Source organism: Dermochelys coriacea, chromosome 9 (assembly GCF_009764565.3).
Source record: "Dermochelys coriacea isolate rDerCor1 chromosome 9, rDerCor1.pri.v4, whole genome shotgun sequence".
Classification (NCBI taxonomy): domain Eukaryota; kingdom Metazoa; phylum Chordata; order Testudines; family Dermochelyidae; genus Dermochelys; species Dermochelys coriacea.
Genome location: NC_050076.1, coordinates 50,612,231 through 50,627,536, shown reverse-complemented (window position 1 = coordinate 50,627,536; position 15,306 = coordinate 50,612,231). Strand labels below are relative to the sequence as shown.

General features: G+C 45.1%; 1 protein-coding gene across 6 annotated transcripts in view; it reads right to left on the bottom strand.

The window, feature by feature from the left end:
- Positions 1 to 15,306, bottom strand: part of MAP3K13 (mitogen-activated protein kinase kinase kinase 13) — a 140,188-nt gene that overhangs the window by 34,602 nt on the left and 90,280 nt on the right. For all 6 annotated transcript variants that reach the window (XM_038416463.2, XM_043492736.1, XM_038416461.2 and 3 more), the window contains 2 exons: positions 13,378 to 13,952; positions 1,357 to 1,540 (listed from right to left, as the gene is read on the bottom strand). In XM_038416463.2, coding sequence (XP_038272391.1) covers positions 1,357 to 1,540; positions 13,378 to 13,879 — 686 coding nt within the window. In that variant the 5' untranslated portion in view covers positions 13,880 to 13,952. The remainder of the gene's footprint in view (positions 1 to 1,356; positions 1,541 to 13,377; positions 13,953 to 15,306) is intronic.

Here is a 15,306-nt window from a genome sequence, read left to right as displayed (position 1 = left end):
CGTACAGGTGGATGGGCCCACACCAGTACAGCACACACCCTGTCAGTGCATCAACCCTGCCCTGACCTAGGCCTCAATAGACACTGACGAGGAAATCCTCCCCACTTGCTGCGAGAAAGAAGCAGCAGCACTCTCAGAGCTCTTCTGATTTAAACACACCTGTGCAACGTAGAACGCAAGTTGCCCTGAGTGTTCAGACTTTCATGGGATACTCACATAACACAGAGTTAGGCTTGTGCTTAAGTACCTTGAAGAGTCAGGGTTTAACTAAGGAGCAGGTTGGAAAAAAGGCCATGTCCTTTAAGACGTTCTCTGGTGTATAGGCCATCTCAGAGAGTCCTCAACCTGAGGAGCACATTATCACGTAGCCCTCTCAAATCACATTTCACAGAGCCTTGCAAACTTGTCCTGCCCGGATCTGCTCCTAGGATGAGACCCTGAACCTGTCCTGATGCAGGCAAGCTACAGGCCAAGAGGAATCCTTGGGAATTTTAAAACCTGAATAGAGTCTACAATAGATCTTTCTTTGTTCACTCCCAGACAGTTATGACTAGAGAATGCACCTTCCACAGGGTGTGAATTACACCAATTGCAAGACTGTGCTCTTGTGCCAGTCATCTAGATAAAGATAGACCTGCATGCCCCAGTGACATGGATTAGGCACCACCCCAGCCAGTTACTCAATGATCACCCACGAATTGCTGCCAGTTGAAAAGGAAGCATTTTATACAGGCTGCCCACCATAAACCTGAAGCTGTTCCTGTTTTCCTGTCTGAATGTTCTTGGGTCTCACCATCATCTTTAAATAGCTTCACTAAGCATAGCTGGAGCCCGCAGAGCACAGCTTAAGGAGCCACTCATTCTCACTCAAGGAAGAGAGGAGATGCTCTTCTGATCAGCTCTGTTCACTCTGCCCGACTACAGCTCTACGCATTGTCCTCTTCCTCCCCAGTAGTGAGGCTCTCCCCAATGGACAGGACAGGACAAGTTTCCCATGGGCTTTGTGCAGGGGGAAATCTCTCTGGCAATAGTTTCCTTGGTCTTTCCTTTACCTGTAGATGTGTGAAGTTCACAGGACTGTGTTTTTGTGTGTACGAGAGTCTGTAAGACCCCTCTGGGTTGGAATGTTGCACACCACTTAACAGTGCCCACAACACTACATACCTGTGTGTGAGAGGAGGGGCAGAATATGTTTCCAGTTTTAACTATGGAAGATTGTATAAAACCAGAAGGCAAGTTGTGTACTCGGAACTCACCAATTGGCCAGGACACGATGGCTAACAATGCCTTCTCGTGGAAAAAAAACAGGTTATTACTTTTCTAGTAATTATCTAGATAACAGAAGTCATGACCTACTTGAAGGCAATGATGTTAGGATGCTTCAGCTTCCTCAAGTGCTTGATGTCCGTTTCATTCTGTTCTCTCACTTTCTTGATTGCCACCTCCTCCGCTCGGAATTTGCCTAAGAAGACAGCGCCTTGCGCTCCACTGCCCAACCACTGCAGCTCTGAGATCTCCTCAAATGGAACTTCCCACGTATCTGGAAATATACAAGCAAGGCACATAGCTTAGAAGATCTCCAAGTTCATGCAGTGCTCTGTTGCGAGGTCATACCAGAGACAGTGACTGTCCACTCCTTTGTCATCTCTTATGACCTTTTCACCAAGTAGCTCAGTAACACATTCAAAATCTTTGTGAGCTGCTGATGTGATACAATAAGTTAATATACTAGAGACTTTCACATCTGAGAATTTGGAGAAAGTGTCCCTTCTTCAGTGAAGTTCAAGGGGGGGGGGGGGGACTGTACAACATTAAACATATAACTACAGACAATCCAAACATTCCGATAAAAGGAAACCTTTAAAATCCACATTGGCCAAAACAAATTGGGTTTTTCTACAGGAAAATCACAGAATCATAGAAGTGTAGGCCTGGAACGGACCTCATTAGTCCTCTAGTCCAGTCCCCTCCACCCAAGGCAGGGCTAAACAATAACTAGACCATTCCTGACAGGTGTGTCTCTAAGCTGTTCTTAAAAACCTCTAATGACAGAGATTGTATAACCTCCCTAGATAATCTGTTCCAGTGCTTAACCACTCTGACAGTTAGGAAGTTTTCCCTGATGTCCAACCTAAACCTCCCTTGCTGCAGTTTAAGCTACTGATTGTTGTCCTACCCTCAGACGTTAAGGACAACAATTTTTCACACTCCTCCAGGTAACAACCTTTAATGTTCTTGAAAACTGTTGACATGTTCCCTCCTGCTTTTCCCAGTTTTCTCTTCTCCGGACTAAACAAACCCAATTTTTTCAATATTTCCTCATAGATCATGTTTTCTAGACCGTTAATCATTTTTGTTTAAATGGGGTAAAACAGGGCACAGAAGGGAAGGTAATAAATATGGAGCCAAAAGTGGGCAAAGTATAAAACAGTGGTGGTCAACCTGCAGGAAGCGGTGGGCCACAGGGATGTGCAGTCTGCCACTTCCCATAGCTCCCATTGGCTGGGAATAGTGAACTGCAGCCACTGGGAGCTGCAGAGGGCCGTGCCTGAGGACGGTCAATGTCAGCAAAATGTCTTGCGGCCCGCAATCAGACTACCCTGATGGGCCCCACATGCGGCCCACAGGCTGCAGGTTGCCCACCACTGGTATAAAAACTAAAAACTGTTTAAAAAGCCAGCTAAGGTTGTTCAGAGACAACAGCTAAGTTACCTAACACATCATTTAGAAAACCCAAGCACTTAAAGCAAGAAATGTTAAGTACATCATAAGAGTTACACTGGCCACATAATAAAAACACACACATTTTTCTTCAGAACTACAAAGAAATGCATGTTTCCTCACATCACAACTTGAACTCTGCCCCACAGATTGTACTTTGATATCTACTATTTTTATCATCTTGATTTCAATATAAGGCATACATTTTTAACAGTGAGAGTAAGCAAGCATTGGAACAATTTACCAAGTGTTGTGGATTCTCTGTCACTGACAATTTTTAAATCAAGATTGGATGTTTATTCTAAAAGACTTGTTGCTCTAGGAATTACTTTGGTGAAGTTCTCTGGCCTGTGTAATGCAGGAGTTCAGACTAGATGATCACAATAGTCCCTTCTGGCCTTGGAATCTATGAATCTCTAATTTTTAAAGGCATGAAGTTAAATGGAAAATGTCAGCTAATGTATTTGTTTGAAGTGTTGTAGTCATGTTGGTCCCAGGATATGAGAGACAAAGGGGATGAGAAAATATCTTTTATTGGACCAACTTCTGTTGATGGAAAAGACAAGCTTTCAAGCTTCACAGAACTCTTCTTCAGGTCTAGGGAAGGAAACTACAGGGTCGAAGATAAATACAAGTGGGATAGATTGTTAAGCATAAATGGTTCACATGTTGTAAGAGACCACTTAAAATGAAAAGCGCAATTAACACCTCTGGAGTCAAGTAGGAGAATGGTGGGTTAGTAGGAAGCAGCGTATGTTACAAGTTGCTGTAAGTGGCCACAAAACCAGTGTCTCTGTTAAGTCTATGGTTTTTGGTGTCCAGCAGAGTTATGAATTTAAGTTCCCAGGCTCTTTTGAAGGTGCTGTGCAGATTTCCTTTAAGGATGAGGACTGAGAGGTCAAATATCAAGTGACTGCTTTATGAAAAGTATTTGCCCATGAAAAGTATAGTGTGTGATGGGGCAAGGCCAGATGGCTATAGAAAAGTAGTGGGAGATAGATATATTAGCTCCAGGCTAAACAAATCCCTGGTACCAGGATAAGTGAAATGGCAACTGCTCCAGGTCAATTAAGACACCTATGGCCAATTAAGAACTTTCCAGAAGGCAGGGAGAATGCTAGGTTGATTGGGACACCTGAAGCCAATCAGGGGTTGGCTGAAACTAGTTAAAAGCCTCCCAGTTAGTCAGGTGGGTGTGCATGTCAGGAGCTGTGGGAGGAAGTTGTGCTGTTGGAGAGACTAAGTAGTACACACCATATCAGGCACAAGGAAGGAGGCCCTGAGGTAAGGGTGAAGTGGAGCTTGAGGAAGTGAGGGCTGCTGTGGGTGAAGTAGCCCAGGAAATTGTACATGTCATGTTTCTAAAAGGTCAGCTACCATAGCTGATACTATTAGGGTCTCTGGGCTGGAGCCCGGAGTAGAGGGTGGGCCTGGGCTCCCCTCCCCCTTTGCCCCCTGATTAATCATTGAGACTGGGAGACAACAGAGACTGTTTTCAGAGTAGCAGCCGTGTTAGTCTGTATTTGCAAAAAGAAAAGGAGTACTTGTGACACCTTAGAGACTAACAAATTTATTTGAGCATAAGCTTTCGTGAGCATCTGATGAAGTGAGCTGTAGCTCACGAAAGCTTATGCTCAAATAAATTTGTTAGTCTCTAAGGTGCCACAAGTACTCCTTTTCTTTTAACAGAGACTGTGCAAGGAAGGATAACTTTTCCTCACCTCCCTTGCTGGCTTATGATGAAAATGGCTCAGTAGACTGTGACCCTTGTCTCTAGAGAGAGAAGGGTTACGTGGAGGGTCACAGTGAGCCTCTGAGGCTAGCGAAATCCACCAGGAAACACAGGACCCACGAAGGCAAGGACAGAGCTTTGTCACAGGTGTTTTGTCTTATTTTTCTGTGTGAGTTCATTTGAAAGCATAGTGATTGTCTCATTTCACCCACATAGTTGTTGTTGTTTAGGCATTTGATGAGGTACATGTAATAGGCATGGATCTTGAAAAGGTATCAAGACCCATGGATCTTGAAAGGGAATTGATCATTGCAGCAGTGGAAAGATGTATACAGGTTTTGCATCCGTTGTTCTGGCAGAATCTGGTACCACTTTGAATTGGTGAGTCCTGGTCTATGGGGAGCTTGTTTCTGATAAGCTTCATGAGGTTAGGGATGGGGGCATTGTTTGAAAGCCAGAAGAAGGGGTTTGGGAAAGATTTCTATCAGGAAGTGGTCCCCATCAAATATGGGTTGTAACTGTTTGATATCCCATATGGGGTCTAGTGTGGGGTGACAGGTGACAACTAGCAGAGTGTGACTAGTGGGATTTTTTCCCCCTGTATTTGAAGCAGGTTCTCCTGGGTATCTGGATGGCCTGTTACATGATGAGATCTACTTCTCTGGTGGTTTTAAAACTGCCTTTACCAAACAAGGACACTCCACCAGAGAAGCAGACTGCATCATAGAATGGACTGTGTCTGATTTTGGTGGAAAGTTTTTTTTGCCAAAACCCAAATATCAAAAAACCAAAAAGTTTGATTCAGATATTCTTCCGCAGCACTGCAACAGGGTCTTCTGACCAGAGTCTCCTGTAGGGGCCAGGTTCCCCAGCCACACTACATTTTCCATGATACACTATGTCCAAGGATGCATGATCAAGACGGGGGGACTATGGCACTTCATGGAAGATGCAGTCTGGACAGTTTCCTCTAAAAATTTGGTTTTCTATTATTCAACAAACAGTTAAAAATTTCGAAGGAACATTTGTAGCCATCATATTTATTCACACACACAGACTCGTAGACTTTAAGGTCAAATGGGACCATCATGATCATTTAGTCCAGTGCTTTTCAAACCGGCAGTCTCAACACAAAAGAGGGCCACAAGGCTATTGTAGGACATTGTGAGATGATATGGTATTGCCACTCTTAATTCTGTAACGTTGTCGGTGGCAGCGCTCCTTCAGAGCTGGGGGGCTGCTGCCCAGGTCTGAAGGCAGCACTGCTGCCAGCAGCAGTGCAGAAGTAAGGGTGGCCTGGTACAGTATTGCTGTACCCACCCACCCCCGGCTTCCCTTCCCCCCCGGCAGTGTCCTCTACTTGGAAACTTGAAATATGGTAAGCCTACTTTACAATTGTTGAAAGGCTTCAGTGCCTTTGACTGCAGGGATAATGATGACATACTTCACTTGGTGCTCCTATGAGTATGCACAGTAATTTGCTCTCACTAGGAGTGTGCATGTCATCAGAGTGAAATATTTTCAAAGAGGGGCTCAGCAAAAAAAAGTTTGAGAACCCCGATCTAGCTGACTTCTGGCTCAATGCAGGTGACAGAACCTGTAATAGACCCCTAACCTCTGGCTGAGTTACTGAAGTCCTCAAATCATGATTTAAAGACTTCAAGTTACAGAGAGACTGCCATTTACACTAGTTTAAACCTGCAAGTGACCCGTGCCCCATGCTGCAGAGGAAGGTGAAAAACCTTCAGGGTCTCTGCCAATCAGACTGGGGTAAAGTTCGTTCCTGACCCCAAATACAGCAATCAGTTAGACCCTAGAACACATGGCCAAGACCCACCAGCCAGACACCTGCGAAAGAATTCTCTGTAGTAACTCAGAGTCCTCCCCATCTAGTGTCCCATCACCAAGCATTGGAGATAATTTCTGCTAGCATCACAGATCGGCTACATGTCATTGTAGGGAGTCTCATTAGACCCATCCCCTCCATAAAAACTTATCAAACTCAGTCTTTAAATCAGTTAGGATTTTTTGTCCCCACTATTCCCCTTGGAAGGCTGTTGCAGAGCTTCACTCCTCTGATCGTTAGAAGCCTTTGTCTAATTTCAAGCCTAAACTTTTGAGGGCCAGTTTATGTCCATTTGTTCTGGTGTCCACATTGGCACTTAACTTAAATAACTTCTCTCTCTCTCCCTGGTATTTGTCCCTCTGATGTATTTATACAGAACAATCATATCTCCCCTCAGACTTCTTTTGGTTAGGCCAAATAAGCCAAGCTCTTTGAGTCTCCTCTCATAAAATAGGTTTTCCTTTCCTCAGATCTGTTCCAGTTTGAATTAATCTTTCTTAAACATGGGAGACCAGAATTGTGCACAGTATTCCAGATGAGATCTCATCAGTGCCTTGTACAATGGTACTAACGCTGCCCTGTATCTACTGGAAATATCTCATCTGATGCATCCTAAGGCTGCATTAGCCTTTTTCACGGCCACATCACATTGGTGGCTCATAGTCATCCTGTGATCAACCAATACACCCAGATCTTTCTCCTCCTCGTTACTTCCAACTGATATGTCCTCAGCCTATAGCAAAAATTCTTGTTGTTAGTCCCTAAATGCATGACCTTGGACTTTGCACTATTAAATTTCATCCCATTTCTATTACTACAGTTTACAAGGTCATCCGGATCTTCTTGTATGATATTCTGGTCCTCCTCCGTATTAGTAATACACCCCAACTTTGTGTCATCCACAAATTTTATTAGCACAATTCCACTTTTTGTGTTGAGGTCGTTAGTAACAATGTTAAAGAAGATTGATCCCAAGACTGATCCCTGAGGAACTCCATTAGTAACCTCGCTCCAGCCTGATAGTTTACCTTTCAGTAGGACCTGCTGTAGTCTCCCTTTCAGCCAGTTTCTTATCCGCCTTTCAATTCTCATATTAATCCCCAACTTCTCCTATTTAACTAATCATTTCCCACGTTAAACTGTACCAAATACCTTACTGAAATCCAGGTAGATTAGAGCTACTGCATTTCCTTTGTCTAAAAAACCAGTTATTGTCTCAAAGAAGGAGATCAGGTTGGTCTGGCATGGTCTACCTTTTGTAAAACCACGTTGTATTTTATCCCAATTACCGTTCACCTTAACTACTTTCTCTTTCAAAATTTGTTCCAAGGCCTTGCATACCAACTGAGGTCAAACTAAGGGGTCTGTAGTTTCTCAGTTCACCTTTTTTCCCCTTTTTAAAAATAGGAACTATATTAGCAATTCTCCATTCACAGGGTTCAATCCCAGAGTTTACAGATTCATTAAAAATACTTGCTATGGAGCTTGCAATTTCATTTAATATTTCCTTTAATATTCTTGGATGAAAATGATCCAACCCCCCCTCCCCCAATTTCATCCCATTAGGCTGTTTGAGTTTGACTTCCACCTCAGATGTACTAATTTCTACCTCAATATCCTGGTTCCCATTAGCCACCCTGCCACTACCCTAAACTCTTCATTAGCCTTATTGAAAACTGAGGCAAAGTATTTGTTTAGGTGTTGGGCCATGCCTAGATTATCTTTAATCTCCACCCCATCCTCAGTGCTTAGCGGTCCCACTTCTTTCCTTGTTTTCTTTTTATTTATATTACTATAGAACCTTTTACTATTGGTTTTGATTCCCTTTTGCCAAGTCCTACTCTGCTTGGCTTTTGGCTATCCTCACTTATCCCTACACTTTCTGACCTCCAAAAGGTCGCTTTCCTTGCTCATCCATCCCATCTTCCATTCCTTGTAGGCTCTCTCAATCACCTGTTTGAGATGTTTGCTCATCAAGCTGGGTTTGCAACACTTCCCTATGAATTTTTCCCCCTTGCTTGGGATGCAGACTTCAGATAGTTTCTGCAACTTTGATAAAATAATTCCAAGACTCCTCCACATTCAGATCCTTGAGTTCTTCAGTCCAGTCCACTTCCCTAACCAACTCCCTTAATTTTAAGTTATCCCTTTTGAAATCAAGGACCCTAGTTGTAGATCAATTTTTGTTTAGCCTTCCATTTAGTTCAAAGTGAATTAGCTCATGATCACTTGAATCAAAGTTGTCCCCTACAACCATTTCTTCCATGAGGTCCTCACTACTCACCAATACCAAATCTAAAAGGGCATGCTTGACCCTTGTTGAGTCAGTGACAATTTGGTGAAGAAATCTGTCAGCTATCACAACCAGGAAAATCGGGGCCCTACTATTATTAGCAGCACTTGTCCTCCAAGCTATATCTGGGAAGTTAAAGTCTCCCATAATCACACAATTCCCAGTAGTATTTATTTAATTAAAAACATTAATGAGGTCTCTATCCATATCCAAATCAGATCCTGGGGGTCTGCAGAATAAGCCAAACACTATCCCTAGGGAACCTCTAGTAGCTTTCTTTCCCAAAGTGATTTTGGCCCAAACCGGCTCTGTCTTACCCATTCAATCACTTCTAATTTCTTTACAGTCTACCTCATCATTAATATACAATGCTACGCCACCACCTTTGCCTTTATTTCCGTCTTTCCTGCACAGCACACATCCTTCAGTACCTATACTCCAGTCATGACTACTATTCCACCACATTTCTGTTATCCGTATAATATCCGGTTTCACTTCCTGCACCAGTAGTTCTAGTTCCTCCATTTTGTTACCCAGGCTCATTGCATTGGTGTACAAAAATCTTAATTGTTGCTGCTTGGCTTCACCCACATTCCTTACCTGATTGGGTACAGTTATTCTACTGCCAGTATCACATACCTGACTGTTAGTACTGATACCAACGAAACTATTGTTCCTCTTATGTAATGCCCACTGCTGTTCCTTTCTACATTGCTGTATCCTTTCTTACTTGATTTTCCTCCCTCGTAACATTAAAATCAAGCATGATTAGCATCTCCCAACCATCTTCCCCGAGTTCCAAGTTTAAAGTTCGTTTTATCAATTGTGCCAACCTATATCCCAGAAGTCTGTTTCCCTCCCTACTCAGGTTGAGTCCATCCCAGGATAACAGTCCTCTCTCCATGAATGCCTCCCAGTGGTCAAACATCCCAAAGCCCTCCTTTTGCACCACTGTCGTAGCTATTTGTCGACCATTATAATTTTGTCTCACCTTTGTTCTCCTCTTCTAGGAACAGATGGAACTCACCAACAGCACACACAAGAGACTTAGAACTGTCTTTCCCATGAATAGGAACAGATTTACATAATTTGCTAGTAGTATTAAATGTCAATTAACTGACACTCAGTTGAAGAAAATATATTTACAAGAGTCTCTACTACTTATCAGGTAGAAGCAGGGTAGAGGTGGATTTTCCAGTTGAGTCTGAGAGTTAGCAGTGACTGATTTTCAAGATAAGAAGTTCAATTCAGTCAGGGTTCAATCAAGTTGTTTAATCATCCAAGGTGGTATTTACAGCTGTGTTGTTGTGGTTTTGTTGTTTCTCATGAGCAGATCCCCTTACACTAGACTTGGAGAGAGAGAGTGTTACTTTACAGGTCATTTTGTATTCCTGCATGCCAGGATCTTGCAGCTTGGCCCATCCTTTGCTCTCCCCTCTCTATCAGGTACTTAGCTCAGAAGTGAAGTGGGTGGAGTCGCATTCAGCTGTTTAGATTGTGAAGCCATGTTATGGTGTTTGGATACAGTTCTAGCCATCAATATCTCTGCTATTCCTCCCTATGGCATATCCTCTGGGATCCTCCAGGGATCAACATTAAACCCAATTCATCTGACACAGCTAATGGGAGTCCAGATTCATTCATTCTCCTGTAAATCACAGAATCTCACTGGTTAGCAGGTTTCACAAACCATCAGTGTTTTTAAAAATTCTGGGGTCCAAACATAACCCATTTTCAGACGCTGATGTAGGAGTTCTTCACCATATATCTGACAAATCGCTTGGTCAACGTCCATAGTCCAGTAAATTACTTGGTTGACAGCGAGTATCTGTCTGGATCCAACACAGTGATGTGGAGTATAGCTCTATGCCAAAGTAACATTAGCAGATACCCTTACAACAGTTTTACTTCCTTTGACAGGGTGGGGGAGACCCTGTCCAGTGCAGAGTGAGTTCACCCCATCCTTCGAGCTGCCCTGTCTCTGGACAGTGAGACCTAAGGGCTGAAGTCCACAGATTTGCCCCAAACTGCAGGGCTCTAAGGCCCAATGTAATCGCCCTGATCCACAGGGTGTTAGGGTCATGTGACCTGTGTCCAGGGGATAGCCCTTCTCTGCAGGGCAGCGAGTCCTAGCAGCCAGAGTGCACAGTGATACCCTGGATTTGCAGAGCAGCAAGGCCTAGCGGCCAGAGTCAATAGAGATACCCCAGGTTTGTGGGGCAGTAAGGCCTGGCAACCAGACTCAGAGTTGCCCTCCAGGCAGGGCTGTATGGCCTTGTGGCCCGTTGGGGTGTGTGGGCCACCACCCGGGGTGGTGGATAAGTAGGGGGACTGGGTCCTCTCTGCTCCACTGGATCCCAGGCCAGGGCTCTGTCAGTGGTAAGTGTGTCTGCCACTGGGTCAGCGGGGATCAGTCTGCAACACGTTGACCATCATCAGGACAATGGCTAGGCCCCTTGTGGGCTACTTCCTACCTTCCGTCTTACTCCTGGTGGCAGTCTGCATGTCTTTGGGGTCTCCAGGTTCCTGGGCTGGTGCAACTCCCTGTAGCTCAGACCTCCCTGGGGTGTCCACAGGTAGCTGGGCATCTGCTTGGGTCTTGGCGCCTCTGGCTTCTGCGGGCCAGGGCGTTAGTGGCTCCTGGGCAGAAACCGGCAAGGAGCATCCTTCCTCTCCAGCGGTCAGCCCAGATTGAGCTGGGCTGCTCCCTCTTATACTGCTGCTACACCTAGAGCATGCCCAGTAGGGATGGGGGGGTGTAGCTTCCTCTGCCCACAGTGAGGAGTTAACCTTTCCCAGTCCAGTGCAAGGTGTGTTCACCCCATCACGCCTCCCTATTTCAAATGACAGCTTGTTCTAATCTGCCTTTTTCCTTTCCCAAAGTTGGGGTCAGGTTGTACTTTTAAAAATATATGTAGACCGTACGCTCATAACCTCTAACACATATTAACAATTTTCATTAATATCCACAATTTTTGGCAATCCATTTGTTCTCACACCGCCTCTTTCTGTCCTGCTCTTTTATATCAGAATTAAAGGATGCAGGGCATGATAACTGTCCACAAATATATGAAAAGTGTAAACACCAAGATCACAGAAAAATTGTTCAGCATGGTAGGGGGGAAGGTAAAAGGAAGGAGTGGAGCGACATGTTAAATGTTAGGTTTCAGAGTAGCAGCCGTGTTAGTCTGTATTCGCAAAAAGGAAAGGAGTACTTGTGGCACCTTAGAGACTAACAAATTTATTAGAGCATAAGCTTTCGTGAGCTACAGCTCACTTCATCGGATGCCAGTGAGCTGTAGCTCACGAAAGCTTATGCTCTAATAAATTTGTTAGTCTCTAAGGTGCCACAAGTACTCCTTTTCTTTATGTTAAATGTTGAAAGTCTTCCTGACAACAAGGTGTATGAGGCAGTGGAATATTCTCACAGGGAAGTGATGGAAGCTCCAATGTTTCAGATATTTAGTACCAGACTGGACACAACACTAGCTAATACATTCAGCATGGGAAAATCCTGCATTAAGATTGTATGGTGGAAGGTGTGCGAGCAGTTCCAACTATTCCTCTACTGTACCTTACCTTGCATTTGTCAACATTATTTTTAATCAGCCACATGCTGCCCAATCACCTAACTTGATTATGTTCCTGAGGTTCCCCATAGATTTCTCTAGTCCTGTGTGATGGGGTTGGGTTTCACCACTGCAGCGCCTCCCGTTGGTACCTCTGGGAATTAGCTCAGTCCATGTGGAATGCCCTCCGCTGGTGATGTCCTGTCCGTCTCTCGCCTTCCGTTGGTGTCAGGACCCACGTTGCTCCCTTCTCACAGCATTCTCTTCAGGACACTGCCCCCTAGTCCATGCTTACCCCTTTCCAGGGAAGTGCGGGAGGTTTAACAGCAGTCTTTTCGCTTCACCCCAGTTGCAGTGGCCAACCAATCCCCAAAGTCTAACCCCTTCTATCAGGGTCAGGTGCAGTCCCTTATGGCCACTTCTAACAGCCGGGTGTAGTACAAGGGGGAAGGGGGGGGACCCAGGTCCGCCCTCTACTCTGGGTCCCAACCCGGTGACCCTCTGGCGGCAGCCTCCCTGCCCTCCTTCACTCCACTTGTCCGCTTCTCCTCCCTGGGCTGCTTCCCCTTTGGCCCCCTTGCACCTTGTGGGCCCTTCTATTAGGGCCTGCAGCCTGCCAGGTATGGGGCTGGAGCTTTCCTCAGCTCTCCCAAGCCTGCCCAGCACTGCGCTGTCCTGGGTGCTGGTCTCCTTCGCTCAGGAGACAGACTTTCTCCCTGGAAGGTCTGGGAGAGACTCCCTGCCTCTCGCCTGGGCAACCTTTATATAGAGCCTAGCCTGGTCCTGATTAGGTGCCTCTTGCTCAGCCGATTGGCTCCCCGCAGGCCTTCTCTGATTGGCTGGCTGTCCGCGCAGCCACTCTGGCCTGCTGTAGCCCAGTCTCGCCAGGGGCGGGGCACCGCCCCACCACATCCTGACTAATTTAAATAATTGTCTCAACTTCAAAGTCTGCCAGTTCCCAGTTCAGGGGATGGAGTAGATCATGTAAGTGGTCTTTTCCAGCTCTAGTTTATACAATTCTGCGCTTGCGGTTCACTACTGAGTGACTGTTTTCTGTGCAACTCTGTATGTTAGGTATGAGAGAGTGTCAGACAAATGGTCATATGGAAAACTGGGAAAATAATTTGATTGCTTTTAGCATCCTCACACATTTAACTTCAAAAGAAATGAAGGGAAAAAGAAATGCACTGGGAGCATTTCTGTGGCGCAGGCTTACCTTGTTGCTGCAGTTTGTAGTCAGTAGAGTATGCTTTCCCTATGATGTTCCATACAGGCCTCAAACAGCCAAAAAGTCCTTCAAGAAACCCACTGCTCCCACTCCCGGATCTGCTGAACTGGATTTTAATGTCATCTGTCCCAGTGTTGTTCTCTCCATCCACAGTGTTACTGTTGCCCTGAGGCACAGCTATTTCTGCTTCATCCTGTTCTCTCAACTGCAGCACACTGTTCTCAAATTGGTCCCTAGAGTCCTCGCTGACGCTGGTCAACACCGCTGTGGTGACTGGACTGCTCACATTTTCTATTAAATCTGCCTGAAGTAAGCCCTTCTCTCGCACATCCTCTATGATCTCAGGTGAAGGATGGTTTCCTGTGGGTGCATGATCACCATGTATCCCACTGAAGTCTTTGTCTTCACTGAAAGTTTTGGTGATCAGGTTTGTAGAGGAAGGCCAGCTCAGGTGCTCCTGAGGACTGGCCATGGTGCCGTGCATGTGCATGAAGCAGGTAGTCCGATACGGTGCTTAGAGAACTAATGATACACAATTCAGATGCAACAAATGGCCCCAGCACCTGGAATGAGAAAAAATGGGATAAGAAATATTTTTTTCTTTTCTTAATCACTACTATATGGTATTTCTGTTTTGTGCTCTTTTCTGGAGAAGATCTGATAATGAGTTTAACTAGAAAATTGGAGGCCCAATGATATTTGATAAATGATTATTGAAATTTACAAACAACATTTGTTCCCTTTGATACTTAACTCAGTGCACATCATCAATGGGATGGTCCTTGTTATTTCTCTTCTGGGTTACCCACCATGAGTCTTTTTTGGAAAACTCAAATAACTGGCAACAGCTGACCCGTGAGTCTTCTTATAGGAAAGGCCTGTGTCCACTATGTTACCATCAGGCCCAGTACCCCTCTGCACAGACACTAGTCACGTGTAAATTCTGTCTGGGTAAAGATTCTGGCTACGCAGGACAGACCCTTTGTCTGAGCCCTTCCCTTGGGATGATCCAGCTACCCCAGACCTCAAAACCAGTGTCTCAGACCTCCTGAGCCCCCTCATTCGCTTACATGCATTCCTTCAGAGTTCCACCTTGATGTGGTCACTCTGGCTTCTAGTTTGGCCCCTTCAGGGACAATGGGACAGGACATCAAAGAACACAGGGTTAGCAAACAAATTTCTTGACCACAGTCACTTTACTCTTGACAGCTTCAAGAGTTAAAGATCTCTTCAAACACAACAAAAGTCCAGAGACACAGCCTCCCTTAGTCTGATCTGTGTCCCTTCTGTGAGTCCAAGGTTTGTCCGCATTTCAGGCTGGTACAGTCCCTTCTGTGTTCTCTCTCCTGCTAATGTGGTGAGTCAGCCCCCTGCTCAGAGCAGCACACCCTCTTTAAAAGAGTCTCCCTCTCCTTGCCATGTGCTCCCCTGGAGTGCTCCAGCCTAGGGGTCGGTAGGAAGGGGGGCAAATACCGATTATTCCATGGAGGTGGGGTAGTAATAGAGAGCCATCACAGAATTATAGGCCCCCATTGCTCTGTAATGGCTTCTCAGTGCTGGTGTCAAGTACCTTTCCTGAAGAGGGAAGTTACTGGGAATGCAATTCATTAGCCTTGGCTGGGCTGGGCTAGACATGAGTTCAGCACATAATACAAAATGGAGTTCCCCCTTTTATACAGACATATCCCACCATCATACGATAGAGACAAATGCTTATCCCACTCCCTCTGCTCTGATGGCCCAAGCCAAATCTCAATGAAGTTATTGGAAAGACTCCCCTTGACTTCAATATGTCAACAGGAGATTTTTGATTAAAAAGCCAGAAAAGTTTCCCTAGGCAAAGAACAAAGGTCCTGAAGTCTGAAAACAGCCACCAAAAGGAAGAAATGGAGGAGGTTGGAGACCACAGAACCTCAA